Here is a 22,776-nt window from a genome sequence, read left to right as displayed (position 1 = left end):
TTTGCCAAAGCTTAAAGGATAAGTTCACCTTTTGTAACATGTTACACCCATATTCAGGGTACAACATCTTACAAATGGACCGACCCCTGCATCCATTGATTCCCAGATCTGATAGCTAGCAAGGGTCTTCCATTAATAATGTCTGTGAATGGAAAACTACAAGGTCCGGCAGCCTTTGCAGCTATCAACTTGTAGTTCTCAAAGAACTACCACAGCGCTGTCACGGTGAATGTATTTTTTTTTTTTTTTTACACATTATGATTGCTTACATGAGTGAATTTCATTGGTATAAGCAACCATTTTTACTAAATCAAATGGGTTCATTCAGTGTCTTTTGTTGTGATTAGCTGTGATTGGTCAAAGCTAATCACATGGTACAGACAGATCAGCTGCGATTGGCCCTTTTCTGAACCATGTGATCACTGTGACCAAACACAGCTAACAACACAATTGCATACAATGGATGGCATGAAAGGAAGCCATCCATTGTTTACAATTGTCATGTGATCTTCTGTGATTGGTCACATGATACTGGAAGCAGGTCTGTACAGTGATCAGTTATCTGCTGTGTCTGGTGGAGGTACTTTATTTTAACATGTAAACCTATCACTATTAAACTGTACCATATCTGTCAGAAAATGCTTGGCAACTTACCGATATTTGCCTTCATATATAAAGAAGCTGTGGCAGTATGCTGAGTTACCAGGTTACTGACCACACATGTGAACGTCAACTCATTGTCCAAGTTTGCTCCATCTATATGGAATGTATTCCCCTGGACACTTAAATATGTTCCATTAAACCACTGGTAGGTGGGCGGTGGGACAGAATCAGCAAAACACGTTAATAAAATGGTAGAATCACTGAGTGACTGGACAATTATTGTCACATTTTCTGGGCCATCTGCAATAAGAAAAAAATCCAGTGTCAGTATACCTGCTTTTCCGGGACTACATCTATTGACATCATCCCATGCACGAGCGGCCTGCTCTGTGATCAGCGAGTCTATGAGACTCGCCTGATCACGGATCGGAGCAAGGGGTCGATCCCGACCCCTTACCACATGATCAGCTGTCAGCCAATGACAGCTGATCTTGTGACACAACAGAGCCGGTAATTGGCTATTTTAATCGGCTATTTTTCCTCCTTGCGCTGTCAGCGCGAGGAGAAAAAAGAAAGCCGGTCACCGGCGGCCGTGATTGGGACATCAGTCCCGAAGGGGAAGCACTTCGGGGAAGCACTTCTCTGAGGAGGTTACCTTGCGAGTATGCTCCCGAGTCCATAGAGGCCAAATGCAGGACTCGGCCTTGCCCCCCCCGGTGCTCGCGTCTTTGGATTTGATTGACAGCAGCGGGAGCCAATGACTGCGCTGCTATCAATCTATCCAATCAAGAGCCAAGAGCCCCAGGCAGAGAGATAGCGTGTCCCTGCTGGGTCAAGTTCAAGGGTTCAGGTGAGTAAAACTGGAGGACTGAGGGGTGTTAACTGGCAGGTGTTTTTTGGGCCCTTTAATCAAACCACTGCCCTTTATATACTGTATATGGGGGCTGTTGAACACACACAGTGAGGAGCTCTCCCATCAGGGAGCATAGATGCTGATAGATGCTGGTCTGAAAGGCATAGTCCCCTCTTTTCACTGATGTTCCCTTGGGTAGCTGGTCTCTTTGGACATTGTGCACCAAAATGGACCATGTGTGTTGGCATAGGAGTTCCAGATAGTGTTATGGTACAATTTCCTTCCTTACCCTTTCATCCTTCCCTTTGGTGTGTGGTTTCTTTTTCACATGTAGCTCCCATGGGTTGGGGTATATTAAGCCACCTATATATTTCCCCTTACTCTACACTTAGATATGGCATTTTCACTCACTACTTCTCAGTGATAGCCCACACTTTACCATGTTAAATAGGTACACTTTATACTATATGTAATAATACATATAATTTCAACACTTATTTGCAGAGGTTCCACAGATATGCCGTTCACATCACCCCTGACCATCCACGAGGGACCTCACGCCCAGTGACATCCGTATCCTGAGCAGAGGCGTAACTACAACCTTCAGGGCCCCGATGCAAGAAATCGTGAAGGGCCCCCCCCACCTCTCGTCCCGGGGCCCTTTATTACGGTCCCACAGTGGCCCCTTTCCTGCCATCTTGGGCCCACCCCCACTGTGGCAGAACACCAGGGTCGCAAGTGCAAGTTGGGCAGCGGTTATCAGTACCAGCTGAGCCAATGCAAGAATTTTTGGCTACACAGGCGAAGGTGCATTTTGATTTTTAAAGCCCTGCCACCCCTCTTCCCTCCACAATGCAACCCACCCTCACTTCACATTCTAACCTCTTTCACATTACACCTGTATTTGTGATGGGGTGCAACGTGTAGGACGTCTCTACAAATCCACCCCCACCCAATCACCCTCTCTGCAAAAATCCTCTCGCAATTTGTAGCACAGATCCTGCCCCCCAGGTCCTCCCTTCCAGTACAACCCTTTCCCACCATCCTGGGTCAAACTCCCCCAGCATTAAAATTCTTTCCCTCCATGCCAGCATAAGTATTCTCCTCAGTTCTGTCACAAATCCTACTACTCAAATCCCCCTTTCCAGTACAAACCCCCCAAAACACAAATCCTCTCTACTTCTAATACAAATCCATACTTCTAAACTGTCCCGGTTTTGGTGTGACCTTCCTGAGATACAAATGAAATCCTGTGTGTCTGGACTAAGGGTCTATTCACACCAGAATGCCTTGAGGTAAACATGCGTTTTGGGTGCGTTTCCCACACTTCAAAATGCACTGCCAAAGCGATCTGCAGTGGTTGTCAACTTAATGACTCCCCAAATGCCGGTTGCAAATGCAGTGTTTGCCTGCACCAGATTGTATGACCAGCAGTACCATGCAATCCAGTTGCAGTGCGTTTTGTAAAGTAGCACATGCACAGCTCTTGGTGCAGACCAACACAATTTTAGCCTATTCAAATGAAAAGGCTGAAATCGCACACAGCACCTGGAAGGCATGTGTATCGCTTAAAAATGCAGAGTGCGTTCCTTTGTGATTCGTGGTGTGAACTGGCCTTGAGTCCTGGAGTGATTACCCCAAATCTCTAGCGAGGTGCCCGGAATCCCAGAAACTATGATCATCTCAATAGCAGACAGCCTCTCTTTGATGGGGGGAGGGAAAAAGTTGTCAGAAAAGGATACTTACAGTGATTTGGGGGGGGGGGGATAAGAGAATGCTGTATGTGCAAGGGGGCGTTTTAGGAGCAGAGAGAACTGGTGCTGGGGGGGGGGTCATATTATTTATTGAACCCCCCCTTCTAGCACAAGTTCTGTCTGCTCCTAAAACGCCCCCTTGCACATACAGCATCATCTTATCCCCCCAAATCACTGCAAGTATGCTTCTCACAACTTGAACAAATCCAAGCACACTGCACATTGCCCCACTAGTGCGCAGTGCACCCATTCAGTGCACATGGCATATCCACTGCACAAATCCAGTGTGCACTGCACATTACATGGCACCCATCGAGTGCACAGTGCACATCGCACATTCAGTGCTCACTACATATTGCAATATACCACTCACTGCACACTGCACTGATCCAAAGTGCACTGCCTGTCACACAGCACACATCCAGTGCATGCTGCTTGTTGCACAGCAGTACCCATCCATTGCATACTGCACATTGCACTGTAACCATCTAGTGCAAACTTCACAATGCACCCAGCAAGCATCCTCCTTTCACAACTAGCTCTCCCCCCTCCTTCCTTCCCTGCAAGTACCGAGCATTCAGAGTCAGTACGAACCTTATCAGCATGTCCCGTCCCGTTGAGTGCTGTGTGCTTTCTCCCCCCCTCCCCCTCCTTCTGTCTGTGACAGCCAAGCCGAGGCGGAGGGGGAAGGGGGTTTTAGTCTGTATGTGAGGCAGGAAGAGGGAGAAATACTGCTATACAGGGTAATCGTAGCATGGGAGACCTGAAACTTCTCACACACGCCGGGAGCCAGTCACTGGAACAAGTACCAGAAGTCATTACTGGCGGTGATAGAGCTCACCATCCTTGCGGTCATTACATCAGGCGCCGGACCGGAAGTCTTTCATGTTTGTCTGGGGGCCCCTCCACAGTGGCAGAACACATGGGCCCAGTCGCAAGTGCGACTGTTGCGACCCTGGTAGTTTCGCCACTGATCCTGAGTGTTTTTCCATCAAATATCTTTGGGTTTCCACATCAGCTCTCCTGGGACTAGTGAATTGTTTGGCCGGCCTGCAGCTCCCATCGCTCTATTTCAGACATATGGGTGGATATTTTCCATACTTTTTTTCTTTTTCCTTCCCCTTCCCCTTCCTTTTTACATTCAGATTTTACATTCAGATTGATTATTAATGTGTACAACTTATTAATTATAGATATATATCAAGCATCTGCTCCTGATGAGTGGAGGTCATCCACGAAACGTGTCGAGCTATGTTGATACCACTATCATGTTTATAGTCATGATCATTCCATAAATTTTATTCTGTTTTATTGCAATATATAAGATACATGGGTTATGTGTCTGACATTATTATTATGGATTACTATGCTATCTTATTATGAGGTTTTAATTGTACACATCATATATGGAATACATTTTTATTCTATTATACTCTTTATCTGCATTGTTTTGAAATTTAGTAATTACAGTTATATAACAAACTGGTCGGACACAATTTGCAACATCGTCACCCCCCCAGCTGTATGCTTCATACAAAGTCCCAAACCTTTTTCTTCAATGAATACACAGTTGTATTTGTTACTTACAGGCTACTGTCAGTGTGTAGGGATCACTGGTCTTCTTACTGACAGGGTTCGCAGCCTCACATTGATAGTCCCCAGAATTCATATGGTTGATGATCAGGAAGGTGATAGTCCTGTTATCTGAAGACAAGGTGGCTCCAGAGGGGACCCTGCTCCATACTATCCTCTCTGCATTAGTAGAGGTACAGGTGAGGGTGACAGTATCATTTTTCTTAGGGTGTGAAGTAGAGGCCGTAATTGTTGGTTTACCAACCATGTCTGCAGAGGAAGGAAATGGAAATCGTTAATGGTAGTCATAGTAGTAGACACGTTTCAAGTGCAGTTGCTTTAGAGCTTCAGAGCTTCATACTGTAAATTAGGTGAAGCTCCATTTTGCAAAGAATACCCAACCATGTGCCAGGAAAATAAAGAGTAAAAAAAAAATACAGTATTTTTGCTTGCACATGATTAAAGTGGTTGTAAACCCTGTACAACCACTTTTACCTACAGGAAAGCCCAGGGCTTTTTTCCTCAGCGAATAGGTGCAAGAACTCCGACCTTGACCTTTTGTTTCTGCTTCCTACCCACCTCTAAGCATTGTTCCATGGTTCCACCTCCTACCAACCTCCCAGGACGGCCCCTTTTAGAGAATACAGAACCCAGTATAATGTTTCCTACCAAGTCATTTGCATGGAATTTGTTAATGATAACAAGAAAGACAGTAAAATAGATCCCCTGCGGTGAGCAACAATAGACCCATCCCAGCAACAGTAGACCCCCCACCCGCAATGATAGACCACACCCCAGCAAAAATAGATCCCCCACACAAAAATTACCACCCCAGCAACAATAGATGTCCCAGCAGACTGCATCAATAGACCCTCTAGGAGCCAGCAACAGTAGAACTCTCCCTCAACAGTAGATTCCTCCCAGAAACAATTGACCCCCGTTCCCTAGAAACATAAGACCCCCCCCCCCCCCCCCCACTAGCAACAATCCACACAAAAATAGATCTCCCAGCAGCCAGCATCAATAGACCCTCCAACATACCCCAGCAATCCTTGCCATTACATACATTCATTGCTGGAGGAGCAGGAACTGTGTTCCCCCGCGTTCCTGCTGAAAAAAAGCCCTGGGTGAGCCTATATTAATCCTTATCTGTAGGTGCTGGAAATGTCTCCTAAACCTCCACAGTTTAGGAGATATTTACAATAAAGCCATGTGCCGATGTCTACGGCGCATGCGCACGTTAGAAAAGGCAGATTGTGTCGTTTCTAAAATGGGGGCATGCCGCGACTGGCGGCTCCCATGCGCATGCACAGGAGTGACGTCAGGTGACTCCGGTCAGTCACAGAGCCGAAGTTCGCGGCCCCGGAAGGAAGAGGGGTAAAGATGGACGCTTCCTTCTAGTGGGGACAGGAGACATCGTAGGCTTTGTTTTCAGGTAAGTGACACATAATGGGCTACTATGCGGTGCCCCAAATGCCACTCTAAAAAAAAGTTCTGAAACTCCTTTAGGGTGATGAGTTAAAATGCTCCAAAACGCCCCCCCCCCCCCCCCCCCATCGCTTAAAAAAAATAAAAACGCATGTGGGAATGCAAGTTTCCACTATACAGAGTTATGAACAGGGCTTGGCAGCTGAGTGTTTCTGTCCACTCCCTTCTATGTACTTGTATAAAGATGGCCATACACTATGCAATCTGTGTATTTAGTGAGAAGGGTGATCACTGATTGATTGCATTTCATTTAAAAAATGTGCAGCTGGGAGGGTGGATGATGAAGGGTGTGTGATAATGAGGTTAGCTGGTCAACTCCTTCCTGTGTCATGACCTCTCGTCTGTGAGGAAGAAAGACATTACTAATGGAAACATCTGGATTCATGGATGAGGACAAGAAAAGTAAGTGACTGAAGATGTAATGGAAAGATTTGATATGTTTGCAAAAAAAGTACATGAATGCTATATTTGTGCATAGGGGATCTGGAATTTAGAAGAAAAAAATTATTATGTGCAAATAAAATGAAATTTTCCTATTTAGAATGATAACCTGTCAGGTTAGTAAAACAGTAATATCAGAACCGATTCAATCATACAGTTTGTAGTGTACATAGATTTGCAAAACAATGGGATAAAGGAATATTCCTGGACTTGGTTGTATCTCATGGTTACCGTGAAAAAAGTGTGAATGCATCAATGCAGTGCATGCTATCTCAGCTTTCAGAGCTTGGATTCATTGAATGAGTTTACCAAAAAAAAATAATATTGGAGAATATACAGCCTCATGCTACATAACTAAGCTCCATTTCATGCTGAATAAACAAAATTATTGATGTATCTTAAATAGAATAAATTTGATAAAAATCAAACAAATCAGATTTAAAAAGAATCATTGATTTTTTTATCCACCCTGCCGGTGCGTGTTTTTTTTTCTACGGCTCTGGGGCGCGAGCACATGCTACCAGAGCACCGTTCCCACTGCGATTGGACACAGCGGAAGCCAACCATTGAGTTCCGAGGACCTAATATCCGGCGGAAACCTGACAATAGTTCAGAGAGAGGCAAAGCGGCAGTCTGCCTATGTAAGCCCTTGTACTCACGGTCGGAGAATCCGTCGGAATGTGTCCTATTGGACCGTGTTGTCAGATAATCCGACTGTGTGTGGTATGCATCGGACTGATTCTGTCGGAATATCCGTCGGACCCAATTTTCCAACTTGTTGGAAATATTTTCCAACCAACTGGTCCGATCGGACATACTCCGATCATGTGTAGAGAATTTTGATCGAAACAAGTGCCATGCATGCTCAGATCAAATTCCTACATTAAAGCTATTGGCTACTAGCCTGATTGTAGTCCCATCGTAACGAAATTACGTCATCACGTTCTGAAAGATCGGATTTTTCGACAACTTTGTCCGACCGTGTGTATGCAACAGTTTCGGACAAGATCCGACGGACAAAATCTGACGGATTTGGTTGTTGAAATCTCCGACCGGGTGTACAGGGGCTAAAACAAGGCAGATCGCCATTCTACTAGTAAGAAAGAGAGAGATCTTGTGTTTCTGCTAAGAAGGAACACAGATCTCTGTTTTCCTTTAGTTAAACCATCCCCTACACAGTAAGTGCCCGTTCACACAGGGGCGACACGACTTTGGCGCGCGACTCACAGACGCGACCTGCACACGACTTCAGCAGCGACTTGCAAAACGACTACTGTATAGAAGTCAATGCAAGTCGCCTGAAGTCGCCCCAAAAATAGTACAGGAACCTTTTTCTAAGTCGGAGCGACTTGAGTCGCTCCTATTAGAACGGTTCCATAGTACAGAACAGAGCGCAACTTGTCAGGCGACTGAGTCGCCTGACAAGACGTGGTAGTGTGGACGGGCACTAAGAAAGCACTCTCAGCGAAGACATTTAACCCTTTGATCACCACTAATGTTAACCCGTTCCCTGCTATTGTCATTAATGCAATGACAGTACTTTCTTCTTTTTAGCACCAATCGCTGTATTGGTGTCACTGGTCCCCAAAAAGTGTCAAAAGTGTCAGTTAGTGTCCAATTTGTCTGCTGCAATGTCGCTGTCCCCCTAAAAATCGCTGATCGCCGCCATTACTAGTAAAAAAAAGTCCATAAATCTATCCCATAGTAGATGCTATAACTTTTGCGCAAACCAATCAATATACTGGATTTTTTTTTTTTACCAAAAACTTGTAGTAGAATAAATTTTGGCCTAAATTGATGAAGAAATTAGATTTTTTTATTTTTTTTTATTGGATGTGTTTTATAGCAGAAAGTAAAAAAATACAGTTTTTGTTTTTTTTCAAAATTGACTGTCTTTTTTTGTTTATAGCACAATAAATAAAAACTGCAGAGGGGATCAAATACCACCAAAAGAAAGCTCTATTTGTGGGGCAAAAAATAACATCAATTTTATTTGGGTACAATGTTGCAATTGTCCTTTAAATCGACACAGTGTCGTATAGCAAAAATGGCCTGGTCAGGAAGAGGGGTAAAACCTTCCAGAGCTGAAGTGCTAAAAGCATAACTAAAGGCAAAACATTTGTGTGGAGAGGGATTAGAAAACTGTCAGGGTGAATCTCTCTAATGGGGGGCACAGACAGTGATAAAAACCAAAGGATTACCTTAATGCGTATGAAATTTTAACATCTGGTGAGTGTACAGTATACCCTAATAATTGGAGAGTGACTCATGTGGTGGCGTTCTGGGAATGTGGTGCACGAATGATAACAACTAAGATCACCGTAACAAGAGCTTCACCCTTCTAAAGACGTCCTTTCACCTTTTTCTTATATGTGGAATCATATAAAAGCTTGTCACATGTGGATGGACTGACATGAGCACTGCTATGGCATTTTAACCACCTCAATATCTGGCACTTACACCCCCTTCCTGCCCAGGCCAATTTTCAGCTTTCAGCACTTTCACTGTTTAAATGACTATTGCGCGGTCATGCTACACTGTACTCAAACAGATAATTTTGTTCTCACAAATAGAGCTTTCTTTTGGTGGTATTTGATCACCTCTGCATTTATTTTTATTTTTTGCTAAACAAATAAAAAAAGACCTAAATGTTTTTCTTTTCTTTGTATTATAAAATTTTGTAAATAAGTACGTTTTCTACTTCACTGATGGGCACTGATAAGGTGGCACTGAGGAGCACTAACAAGGTGGAACTGATGAGATGGCACCAATGAGGTGGCACTGACGATGGGCACTGATAGGCGGCACTGGTGGGCAGCACTGATGGGTGGCACTAATATGCAGCACTGATGGGTGGCACTGATATGCAGCACTGATGGGCATTGATAGGCGCAACTGATGGGCACTCATGGGTGGCACTGGTGGGCACTGATAGGTGACACTGATGGGCACTGAAAGGCTGCACTGATGGGCACTGATATGTGGCATTGTTAGGCATCACTGGTGGCACTGGCAGGCATTGGGGATGGGCACTGATTGGCAGCTGCCTGGGCACTGATTGGCATTTCCCTGGTGGTCTAGGGTGGCATACCTCGTGGTCCAGAGTGGTGGCCACCCCTGGTGGTCCTGGCGGCATCTTGGTGGTCCATAGGCGCGCAAGAGCAGTCGTTCTGGGAGGCCATCATATGACGTCCATCCAGAACAAGAGCCTTGCTGCCCAGATGTCATTTGATGGCCAGTGGGTGGGAAGCGGTTAAGGACATAAGATGTATTGGACTTTTTAAATGCTATTAGGTTTACTTAGTAATAAAAACCTTTCTATTTGAAAATCTTGGGTTGTCACCAGAAGATGAATAAAGTGGAAATATTGTAATGGGGACACTAGTTGATGACATCCAGGGATCCCCTCACTTTGGGAGTATTTCTCATTTCCCATTTTGCCTATGGCGCAGGAAGTGAACAATAATCGCCCCAATGTGACACACATGGCCAAAAAACAAACAGGGGTCATAACCCTCCCTTACTCTATCCAAAATGAATCTATCTGCCTATTATGTATTATTATTAATAGTCTGGAGGTCATAGACATGAGGGATATATGACCAGAAAACTTCCCTGCTCAACTAAAATGGTCTTTAGTGAAAGTTCTTACATGAAGCAGCTAGTGTGCTTTTTCTGTAGGGGACGGTGTGAATAAAGCTTATCCTTAGTGGTGGTGTAAATTCATCTTTTGTGAATGAGGCTCCTCGCCTGTCCAGATTAATACCCCATCCTGTGTATTTCTTTTGCTTTCCAATAAATACAGTAAAAAATAAACAAATACATTAATGGTAAATCTGTCTGACAATTTTCTTAGGCATTACTCACCATAGATTTTCAAGTATACCTCTGGATCACTTTGATTATCTGCTTGTATCTTCACTGAGTAATTTCCCTCATCCATTCTATTTAGGTTGGAGATCTGTAGAGATCCATTGAGGAGAGGTGTCATCCTACTATTGTTCAGAGGTCCAGGAGACAGTGGGGGGTTACCATCAGGAATATATGTAAGGATTATATGATCATAGCTTTTTTTTAATCCTTTATACCAAATAAAATAACGAATTCTCCCAGTAATCCCAGTAACACTCATAGTGACAGATCCCCCGATGACCGGATTCTGAGGGATCAGCTGAATATTCATCATTCCACCGGACACATCCACCAACACACCGAGGAGAACTGCAAGAGATAAAAAGATCAGTGATTGTATGTTTCAAAAGTACAGAAATGTCATGTCATGGTATCTCTTTATCAAATATTCACTGGAAAATTTACCCAATGAATAATTTGTAGCCATTTGCCCATATAGGATTGGATGAGATTCACCCATCAGTATTACCTGCATTCACTCCATGTATTGTGTGAGCAGCTGTTGGACAAATCTTGTTAAATCAAAAGTTGCTGAGGAAGAGTCAATAAAAATCGACAGTATAGCAGGTTATTTTTGTATTTCTGGTCAAGTCTTTTGGTAAATCTTTGTAATTATTGGGAGTTCTTTCATGATGCCAACAATAGCTCTCCATTGTGCTTAACACAGTTTAATTTCATGGAGAGCTATTACTAGTAGATTTTTAGACAGAAGAAAATACCAACAAAAGTGTCCTCCATTCCAGAGCTAATCAATTTAGCGTGGCAGGCATGTGTCCTCATACCAAGGGAACATGCAGACCCCTGCATATTAACCTGCATGTCCTTCAGTATTGGGGCTCCCCCCCAAAAATGGCACCATCAAACTCATAATTTCCATTAAATAAATAAATAAATAAATAAATATATATATATATATATATATATACACACACACAAATCTTTCTAAAGTGTGCTCCTGTCGACTGCCTGTACTCCACCTCTTATCCATTTCCAGTGCTCCCTGCAGTGTTCTTCTCTTCTAAATTTCCAGTATTGCCTTTACTGTTTAATGATTCCCCATACTGTACCTCTCATCCACTGTCAGTGCCTCCCCCCCCCATTTGCCTCCTTTCTCTGGCACCCTACTGTACCACTTCTCCCATCTGCCTCTAATCTTTTCCTTAAAGCTGGATTCACACTGCACGCCGGATCGGCTCACAGCAGGGGTCCGGTGCGTCCCCTTTGACCATTTCAGGTACGAATTTTGGGCTGAATTCAGACCTGAAATAGACCAAAAGACACACAGGAGTCCTGTGCAAATTCGCACCGAAGATGCTGCGGAGATGTGTGAATCGGCTCCATAGAGAGCAGGTCACGTTCTCCTTCTATTATAAATTGGATGCGAGGAATCCTCATCCAATTTGCACTAGTGTGAACCAGGGCTCGAGTCCTGCGGGAACGCATGGGAACGGCGTTCCCGTACTATTCCCACAGCGGGAACGCCGTTCCCATTAGCTGCCTGAGGGCTGAGGCTATGCAGCGCGTAGTTCGCCGCCGCTCCTCAGCCGCCGAGTGACTGGTTGCTAGGCAGGGGCCGCTCCGCATCTAGCAACCGGTCACATGACTTCGGCCGTGCACGTGGGCACGCACTGGCGCGAGTCAGTGGGCAGGCTGACACACGCTGCGCGCCTGCTTGGATACGGAGTTCCAGACTGTCCCCCCCTCCTCCCCTCTACCCAGTGCCAGTCAGTCCTGGCCTCCTGGGGCCACACGCTGCACTTTTCCAGTTTACTTCTCCCCGGAGAACAGAATACCAGGTTAGTCACTAGTGTGTAAGTTGCACTCTGCAATACCCTGCCAATACTCATCAATACTCTGCAATACCCTGCCAATACTCTGCAATACCCTATCAGTATCAATACTCTGCAATACTCTGCGAATACTCTGCAATACCCTATCAATACTCTGCAATACCCTATCAATACTCTGCAATACCCTGCCAATACTCTGCAATACCCTATCAATACTCTGCGATACCCTATCAATACTCTGCAATACCCTATCAATACTCTGCAATACCCTGCCAATACTCTGCAATACCCTGCCAATACTCTGCAATACTCTGCAATACCCTGCCAATACTCATCAATACTCTGCAATACCCTATCAGTATCAATACTCTGCGAATACTCTGCAATACCCTATCAATACTCTGCAATACCCTATCAATACTCTGCAATACCCTGCCAATACTCTGCGATACCCTATCAATACTCTGCGATACCCTATCAATACTCTGCGATACCCTATCAATACTCTGCAATACCCTACCAATACTCTGCAATACCCTGCCAATACTCATCAATACTCTGCAATACCCTGCCAATACTCATCAATACTCTGCAATACCCTATCAGTATCAATACTCTGCGAATACTCTGCAATACCCTATCAATACTCTGCAATACCCTATCAATACTCTGCAATACCCTGCCAATACTCTGCAATACCCTATCAATACTCTGCAATACCCTGCCAATACTCTGCAATACCCTATCAATACTCTGCGATACCCTATCAATACTCTGCGATACCCTGCCAATACTCTGCAATACCCTATCAGTATCAATACTCTGCAATACCCTGCCAATACTCTGCAATACCCTATCAATACTCTGCAATACCCTGCCAATACTCTGCAATACCCTGCCAATACTCTGCACTACCCTATCAATACTCTGCACTACCCCGCCAATGCTCTGCAATACATACCCTGCCAATACTCTGCAATACCCTGCCAATACTCTGCAATACCCTGCCAATACTCTGCAATACTCTGCAATACCCTGCCAATACTCATCAATACTCTGCAATACCCTATCAGTATCAATACTCTGCGAATACTCTGCAATACCCTATCAATACTCTGCAATACCCTATCAATACTCTGCAATACCCTGCCAATACTCTGCGATACCCTATCCATACTCTGCGATACCCTATCAATACTCTGCGATACCCTATCAATACTCTGCAATACCCTACCAATACTCTGCAATACCCTGCCAATACTCATCAATACTCTGCAATACCCTGCCAATACTCATCAATACTCTGCAATACCCTATCAGTATCAATACTCTGCGAATACTCTGCAATACCCTATCAATACTCTGCAATACCCTATCAATACTCTGCAATACCCTGCCAATACTCTGCAATACCCTATCAATACTCTGCAATACCCTGCCAATACTCTGCAATACCCTATCAATACTCTGCGATACCCTATCAATACTCTGCGATACCCTGCCAATACTCTGCAATACCCTATCAGTATCAATACTCTGCAATACCCTGCCAATACTCTGCAATACCCTATCAATACTCTGCAATACCCTGCCAATACTCTGCAATACCCTGCCAATACTCTGCACTACCCCGCCAATGCTCTGCAATACATACCCTGCCAATACTCTGCAATACCCTGCCAATACTCTGCAATACCCTATCAATACTCTGCAATACCCTGCCAATACTCTGCAATACATACCCTATCAATACTCTGCAATACCCTGCCAATACTCTGCAATAAATACCCTATCAATACTCTGCAATACCCTGCCAATACTCTGCAATACATACCCTGCCAATACTCTGCAATACCCTGCCAATATTCTGCAATACCCTATCAATACTCTGCAATACCCTGCCAATACTCTGCAATACCCTGCCAATACTCTGCAATACCCTGCCAATAGTCTGCAATACCCTGCCAATACTCTGCAATACCCTATCAATACTCTACAATACCCTGCCAATACTCTGCAATACATACCCTGCCAATACTCTGCAATACCCTATCAATACTCTGCAATACCCTGCCAATACATACCCTGCCAATACTCTACAATACTCTGCCAATACTCTACAATACATACCCTGCCAATACTCTGCAATAACTTGCCAATACTCTGCAATAACCTATCAATACTCTGCAATACTGTGCCAATACTCTGCAATACCCTGCCAATACTATGCAATACCCTATCAATACTCTGCAATACCCTGCCAATACATACCCTGCCAATACTCTGCAATACCCTGCCAATAGTCTGCAATACCCTATCAATACTCTACAATACATACCCTATCAATACTCTGCAATACCCTGCCAATACTCTGCAATACATACCCTGCCAATACTCTGCAATACCCTATCAATACTCTGCAATACCCTGCCAATACATACCCTGCCGATGCTCTGCAATACTCTGCCAATACTCTTCAATACATACCCTGCCAATACTCTGCAATACCCTGCCAATACTCTGCAATACTCTGCCAATACTCTGCAATACTCTGCCAATACTCTTCAATACATACCCTGCCAATACTCTGCAATACCCTGCCAATACATACCCTGCCGATGCTCTGCAATACTCTGCCAATACTCTTCAATACATACCCTGCCAATACTCTGCAATACCCTGCCAATACTCTGCAATACCCTGCCAATACTCTTCAATACTCTGCCAATACGTATTCCTGTTTGTGGGATATTTTCTAATGGGCTGTGTAACAGAATTTGGAACAGGGTGTATTTGTGGTAGAAATTCCCTGCGAGGGAAAGATCATCACCCATTGTGTTGATTGTTTTGTTTGACACGTTATTTTGTTTTTGTAAACTGGCACTTTACAATAAATGTTGTACTGTATTTTCTGTGAAGTATATATGCATATGAGCGTACCTTTTTTTTTTTTTTTTGGTGGGAGAATGGATCTTGGGTGGGAGTTCCCACACTTTTTTTCCCAGGACTTGACCCCTGGTGTGAACCCAGTCTTACTGTGCCTCTAGTAGGATGAGGTTCACAGCCTTGTTTTCGAGAAAAATCCCCCAGGTACATGGTTTGGCTGAATTCCATATTTTGAGCTCAAAAGTTTGCTTCCAAACCCATAATGCACTGCATAGCATTTGTCCTTGTTCAGCTGAGTCTCAAAGAGGGAATAATCCATAGCAATAACCTCATTAAAAAGGGGTCTTCAGCAGCCATATTATCAGTGTGTTGGATCCTTTAATGCTGCGTACACATGACTGGTCTTTCCAGCAGAAAAGGTCCAACGATCTTCCTGATGGACTTTTGACGGACTTCTGAACGAACGGACTTCCCCACATGAACAGACTAAAGTCCATTCGTTTTGAACATGATGACTTACGACGGAACTAGAAAAGGTAGTTCAATAGCCAGTAGCCAATAGCTGTCCTTGTGTCGTATTTGGTCCGTCGGACCAGCATACAGACGAATGGTTTTCCGGATAGAAATCGAGTCCATCGGACAGATTTGAAACATGTTCTATTTCTAGGTCCGTCAATTTTTTTTAAATAAAAACGACCGGACTATCTGACGGAATGATTCCGGTCGTGTGTACACGGCATAAGGAGAACTGACAAATATGTGTAAGTAGAGTGTAGGGAGAGATCCTGTGCTATATTGTGGTTTTACTTTTGCTACCATGCTGCGTATTGTAGTCTGGTGGGCTACATATCTCCCATGTATTTACTGTTCTATAGGTCCAATGGCCCTTCTTAGGATCAGGGCAGCCATCAGAAATGTTGGTGCCCTTACACAGCTTAAGGGCTGGCCCCTTTCGGGCCTGACCACCAACATTCCCCAGGGTCCACCCATTGGCCATTTCGCTGTGAATGGGGAGGAATACAATTTACAGCCTACCAATATTTACATGTGGTGGCTGCATTTGTTTTATTTTTTTAGGCTTTTTATTTTCTGTTTTCCCCTGGGGATCTGGTCAGTTACACACCCCTTATATTAGAGTGCCCCCACTCTGGATGAAGGAGCAACAGAGACACCTTTGGACAGCAGATGTATTATTCGATTTAGGTAAATCAAACAAATTGTAGCCATACTCCAGCTTAGTGTTAATTTTTTTGTCTCAACCCTCTAACTGCTATATCTTCAAGACAGCTCGTTCTTTTGAAGAAAAACAAAACAAAACACAGACTACAAGCAGGATCACCAGGTGAAAATAAAAGAAAGAAAACCGAAATAGAAAACCTTAACCACTTTCAGACCGGACCATTTTGCTGGTCAAAGACCAGACCCCTTTTTGCGATTCGGCACTGCGTCGCTTTAACTGACAATTGCGCGGTCGTGCGACGTGGCTCCCAAACAAAATTGACGTCCTTTTTTTCCCACAAATAGAGCTTTCTTTTGGTGGTATTTGATCACCCCTGCGGTTTTTATTTTTTGCGCTATAAACAAAAATAGAGCGACAATTTTGAAAAAAACGCATTATTTTTTACTTTTTGTTATAATAAATATCCCCCAAAAATATATAAAAAAACATTTTTTTCCCTCAGTTTAGGCCGATACGTATTCTTCTACATATTTTTGGTAAAAAAAAAAAATCGCAATAAGCGATTATTGATTGGTTTGCGCAAAAGTTATAGCGTTTACAAAATAGGGATAGTTTTATAGCATTTTTATTAATAATTTTTTATTATTTATTTTTTTACTAGTAATGGCGGCGATCAGCGATTTTTATTGTGACTGCGACATTGTGGGGGACCCATCGGACATTTTTGACACATTTTTGGGACCATTGTCATTTATACAGTAATCACTGCTATATAAATGCAGTGATTCCTGTGTAAATGACACTGGCAGTGAAGGGGTTAACCAGCGGGTGGCAGTGTAGGGGTTAAGTGTTCCTAGGGATGCGTTACTAACTGTGGGGGGGTTGGGCTTTCATTTAGTGAACACTGATCTCTGCTCCAATCACATGGAGCAGAGATCAGCGTCAATAGTTGCTAGGCAGAATGGAGAAATGTTGTTTACAACGGCACTTCTCCATTCGGCCGCTCCGTGAGACGATCGCAGGGATGCCCGCGGCGATTGAGTCCGCGGGTCCCGCAACCGGACTCACGGGGGTCCCGACCAGCGCGGGAGCGCGCCGGCGGCGGTGCGCTCCCGATGGCAGGGCGGCAAATTTAAAAGGGACGTACATGTACGCCCATTTGCCTGCCCATGCCATTCTGTCAACGTACATCGTTGTGCGCTGGTCGGCAAGTGGTTAAAACGAAAACGAATAAGTCCACCACATCTAAAAATTGGAAAGCTGCAAAAGAATAAATGTTTCCTTTGGAGTTTAATACCACTTAAAGAGGAGGGTCGTTTAAAAAAAAAAAATTAAAAATTAAAAGTCAGCAGCTGCAAACACTGTAGCTGCTGACTTAATAAGCACACTCACCTGTCCAGGGCGCCTGCGATGTCGGCCGCCCGAGGCCGACCCATCCCTCTGCTCTCGGGTCCCGGCGCCACCATTCCTTCTAAGAGAAACAGGCAGTGGAGCCTTACGGCTTCTCTGCCCATTTCCTACTGCGCATGTGCGAGTCGCACAGCGCTTTGTGAATGGGACGCGCTGTGTTCTGGAACACACAGTTCCCAGAACACAGCGCGACCCATTACCCAGAAGACAACGCGACGAGGAGAGAAGAAAGAAGATCTCCGCGGAGGAGGAAGAGGAAGATTAGGATTATGTGCCTAGCAACAGGCATTTCTGGTAAGTAAAAAAAAATAATTTTTTTCATTTTTTTTTTTTTTAGATTTTTTTGTAATTTTTTTTTTTTTTTTTTTTTTCAGGGTGGCCCTCCACTTTAAGGTAGGAAGATTTGAGTGATGCGGACACATCTTAGAGCTTGTTTAAAATTGTGGTTTTGGGGAGGTAAAAACATGAGGTTGAGTCATGTTTTTACCGACCCCCAACCACCCCCTCCTTAAACTGCAAAGGCAGTGGCAGGGGGGTGTGCTGCTGTAGCCAGAAGCCAGCTATCTGTGCCTGCAATCAGGGGACATTGTGAAACCTTATTGTTGTGGAGCTGCTTCTCTTTAGTGTTGAGCTTGGACTCTGTGCTGCCATATCCTGAATAGAGTGACAAAGCAAAGCATCGTGGGACATGTAGTTCAGACTGCTGTGATTTCCCCTTTAGTTGAACTGTTTGGAACTACAACTACCAGATGGCTGGTAAATAACAGACTGCTGGGAGAGCCTAAAAAAGGCTTTTTCTAGGCCTGGATCACTCTCTTGGGACCGCGGCCTGGATCTGCAAGCAGGGACTCTGTGTCTGGGAGTGCTGCGGCTGAGTGCGAGAAGAGTCACCACATGTGTATCCTTGGGGCATCTGCGGACATCACTGCCTTACTGTCCAGCGGCAGCCTGGAGGCCACTTCTGCTCCATCAAAATCATGCTGCAGCTTATCCGGGGTGGGACGCGGCGTGGTGCAACGGTAGGGTTGCCATCTCATCCCTTTAAACCCAAACACATATGAATACAAAGGTTCTGAGTCGAACTTAATGCAGATAAGGTGCATTTCATTTCCACCTTAATCAGCCACAGAACCTGCATAATTAATATATGTTCGGGTTTAAAGGGATGAGGTGGCAACTCCATGTGATGGAGGACGGACGCCATCCCCTGAGCCAGAACCCTGAGGGAGAGCCTATAAAGGCACTATCATCACCCCAGCCTCATCAATTGCAGTATCAGTGAGTGGGCACCTCTCATCCAGCTACATAGACACTGTATACAAACATTGTTTCCATTCACCTTGCTGTTACTTGTAGTACCACAAGTAAACAATCACAGTACTAACTGAAGACTAAAGGACTTCATTTCGGACTTCATTTAGGTATCACAGGACTATAACAACCCCCCCCCCCCCCCCATCATAAGGGATTTTATTTTGCTGAATTTGCCTAAATCTTCTTGAGGGAGTAGGTTAAAGTGATATTAAAGTTGCCTTTTAAAAACAAAAAACAAAAAAAAAAACATGTCGTACTTGCCTCCACTGTGCAGCTCGTTTTGCACTGAGTGGCCCCGAACCTGGTCTTCTGGGTTCCCCGGCCGCTCTCTCGGCTCCTCCCCACATTAGATAACCCCTTAGGAGAAGCGCTCTCACGGGCGGATTACCTTGCGGGTACGCTCCCGAGTCCAAAATTTGACGTCCATAGACGTCATTGGATTTAATTGACAGCAGAGGGAGCCAATGTCTGGCTATCAATCTATCCAATCAACAGCCGTGAACCCCCTAGCCAAGAGACGACACATCCTTTGTGGGACAGGTTTGAGGGTTCAGGTAAGTAAAATGGGGGGGGGGGGGGCTGTGGGCCGGTCACTGCCAGGTGTTTTTTCACCTTAATAGAATGCATTAAGGTGAAAAAAACACTTACCTTTACAACCCCTCTAAATTCCACAACTTATAACAGTTTGCTGAATGTTATGAATAAATTATCAGTAAACAAAGTTTATTGGTTCATTACCTGGTAGTGTCTATTTTATTATTGTTACTGATAGGAAATGTCTGAACCCAGGGTGTCAGAGGTGGCGGAGGACTTGCAGGGTCGGGGAACCGGTGGGGTACTAAGTCAACCAGCGGCCCTCACGGGGGTAGCGCTACACTACTATTCCCTGCTTTGGGCTGTGGCAGGAATTATCACCGGAACAGGTCATTTATAGCAGGGCCCAGCTCTGCTTTGTTTGACAATAGTATGCTTATTTTGCCCCATAAAAGGACCAAATAGAATTTCAAGATTTTTCTCTGGTAGACTTTATTGGGGTTCAGGATAAAATTAGGATTTTCCTCATTTTGAGCATGGTTCATGCATGCAAATTCGAAACCCATGCATGTTTGATTACATATACAGCTTTTCTCCCACAGGAAATGCTTAACCCTTCCCATTGTTCACTTCTCCTCATCCAGCACCTCAATCACCTCTAAGGATAAGCTGAATACCTCCTGGTTTGGTTTGCACCAGAACAATTCATTATAGCCGCAAGTGATTTTAAATGACTTTTTTTTCCTGCAGAAATGACACTTTGTGCAGGGACAGTTCTAAGCACGGGAAACATGCGCCCCTTTACAGGCATACTATAGACAACCACCAGGTACAACATTTAAAGGAATATTACACTTTTATTATTTCACTTTAAGCATTTTTAAAGTTACTGCTCCCGTAAAAAATTGCAGTTTTTAAAACTTTTTTTTGCATTGATACATGTCCCCTGGGGCAGGACCCGGGTCCCCAAACACTTTTTATGTCAATAACTTGCATATAAGCCTTTAAAATTAGCACGTTAGATTTCTTCCATAGACTTTTACAGGGTGTTCTGCAGCTTTTCGAATTTGCCGCAAACACCCCAAATTGTTCACTGTTCGGTAAACAGGCAATGTTCAAGTCGAACATGAGTTCAATTCGAACTCGAAGCTCATCCCTAATCATCTCCCTCCCTGTCTCTCCCTCTAGAACCCCCCCTTCCCAACCATATACTTTTTGTTCTCCAGTGTCTTTATCAGGGCCATCCACTAACCAGTAGACTGGGAGATTTACAGTACTCAGCAGTCAGACAGGCATAATGGGTGACATCTAAGTCATTCATCAGTGTTAAACGGGCAACTAGGCAATGCCTATATTTCTCCCATGACAGGTTAACTTCAAGGCAAAACAGGACAAAAAACAGCAGCACAGACACCAATCTTTAGGAATACATTTTGGAATTCACCTGTCTATACAACCATATCATGTCATTATCAGCTTTTTCTCACTTGGCAGTTACTACACTTACCTGACACAATAATACCGGAGCTGAAGGAATGTTGCTTGGTGATCATTTTCTTTAGTGCACAAACTTTGACACATAAATTAAACAACAGGGATTTCTTTCTTGTTCACCATGGCATCTCTGTTCCTGGCAATACTCTGGGTTACTTTTGATTTGTTAGATTCCCTTACTTAAAAACCAGATATGTTATAGCTATACAGAAAACCTCAGATTGTATGTGCTTTATCTCCAGTGTTCCTTGTGTCTGCTCTATGTCTGGGTGACTCTCCGTGAATGGGGAAATACAGTGTGGGAGTCACAATAAGGGAAGTAATGCAATATTCTGCACATGGCTAGTTTTCTCTCAACCATTTACATACTTACATACAAAAAATACAAGTACATCAAGTCCAACCTATGTGTGTGATTATATGTCAGTATTACAGTATATCCCTGTATGTTGTGGTCGTTCAGGTGCTTATCTAATAGTTTCTTGAAACTATTGATGCTCCCCACTGAGACCACTGCCTGTGGAAGGGAATTCCACATCCTTGCCACTCTTACAGTAAAGAACCCTCTACATTGTTTAAGGTTAAACCTCTTTTCTTCTCATTTTAATGAGTGGCCACAAGTTTCGTTAAACTCCCTTCCACAAAAAAGTTGTCACCAGTATGGTATTTGTATATTGAAATCATATCCCCTCTCAAGCGTCTCTTTTCCAGAGAGAATAAGTTCAGTGCTTGCAACCTTTCCTCATAACTAATATCCTCCGGACCCTTTATTAGCTTTGTTGCCCTTCTTTGTACTCGCTCCATTTCCAGTACATCCTTCCTGAGGACTGGTGCCCATAACTGAACAGCATACTCTAGGTACGGCCGGATTAGCGTCTTGTAGAGCGGGAGAATTATTGTTTTATCTCTGGAATTAATCCCTTTTTTAATGAATGCCAATATTCTGTTTGCTTTGTTAGCAGCAGCTTGGGGCCCCTGGAAGACGTCAGTTGTGACGAAACGGCGTAGGGAGGAGTGGCGTATTGACGTCACCGCGTTCCACATTGAACCCGGAAGCAACGGGCAGCGTTTACGAAGCCGGCCGGCAATATTGTTGTTTGTAACACAGCGAACTGTTTTCTCAGTTGGATGTAAGTGCAACCTTTTATTTATTTATTAAACGTAAGAATTTACTACACTATGGCGACCCTTCTTGTTTCTGTATGTGCCGGGCAATGAGTGGTGTGGCCGTAGGACCTGTCCATACGTCTGAACAGAGCTTTATCCTCCTGGTGGTCCATGCGCAGAAGGAGTGCTTTCTTATTGTGGCCATATCTGGTCTCTGTGATGGGACCAGTCTAGCTGGTAAGCGGCAGTAATATTGGTGGTGGAATTCTGTTTTCTGCATCTTTGAGGACACCTTTTTCCTTTACCGGTGTGGTGTGTTTCACAGTGGAAACTACAATCAAAAATAATCTATTTTTCTATATGAAATGAACTTTTTTGTGTGTAGATGGTGATATGGACTATTTTTTGATTATTATTTTTTGAATATACACATTCTTT

At 44.0% G+C, this 22,776-nt stretch overlaps 2 protein-coding genes across 5 annotated transcripts in view; both read right to left on the bottom strand.

Moving 5' to 3' along the window:
* LOC143933775 (cell adhesion molecule CEACAM7-like) overlaps positions 1-21,505 on the bottom strand; it is a 56,073-nt gene extending 34,568 nt beyond the window's left edge. For 3 of the 4 annotated variants that reach the window (XM_077456781.1, XM_077456780.1, XM_077456782.1), the window contains exons 1-4: positions 21,245-21,505; positions 10,579-10,932; positions 4,798-5,052; positions 655-903 (exon numbers count right to left, since the gene is read on the bottom strand). In XM_077456781.1, the coding sequence (XP_077312907.1) occupies positions 655-903; positions 4,798-5,052; positions 10,579-10,932; positions 21,245-21,290 (904 nt within the window). In that variant the 5' untranslated portion in view covers positions 21,291-21,505. The remainder of the gene's footprint in view (positions 1-654; positions 904-4,797; positions 5,053-10,578; positions 10,933-21,244) is intronic. The other variant, XM_077456783.1, reaches the window with a different exon arrangement.
* The window catches only part of LOC143933779 (cell adhesion molecule CEACAM1-like), a 538,186-nt gene that overhangs the window by 358,222 nt on the left and 157,188 nt on the right, over positions 1-22,776 (bottom strand). The gene's annotated exons all lie outside the window — the stretch shown is intronic.

This window comes from Lithobates pipiens, unplaced genomic scaffold (assembly GCF_037356315.1).
Source record: "Lithobates pipiens isolate NorthernLeopardFrog02 unplaced genomic scaffold, aLitPip1_a1.2 Scaffold_27, whole genome shotgun sequence".
Lineage (NCBI taxonomy): Eukaryota > Metazoa > Chordata > Amphibia > Anura > Ranidae > Lithobates > Lithobates pipiens.
Note: the sequence above shows the minus strand (reverse complement) of the source record. Positions and strands in the feature narration are given on the sequence as shown.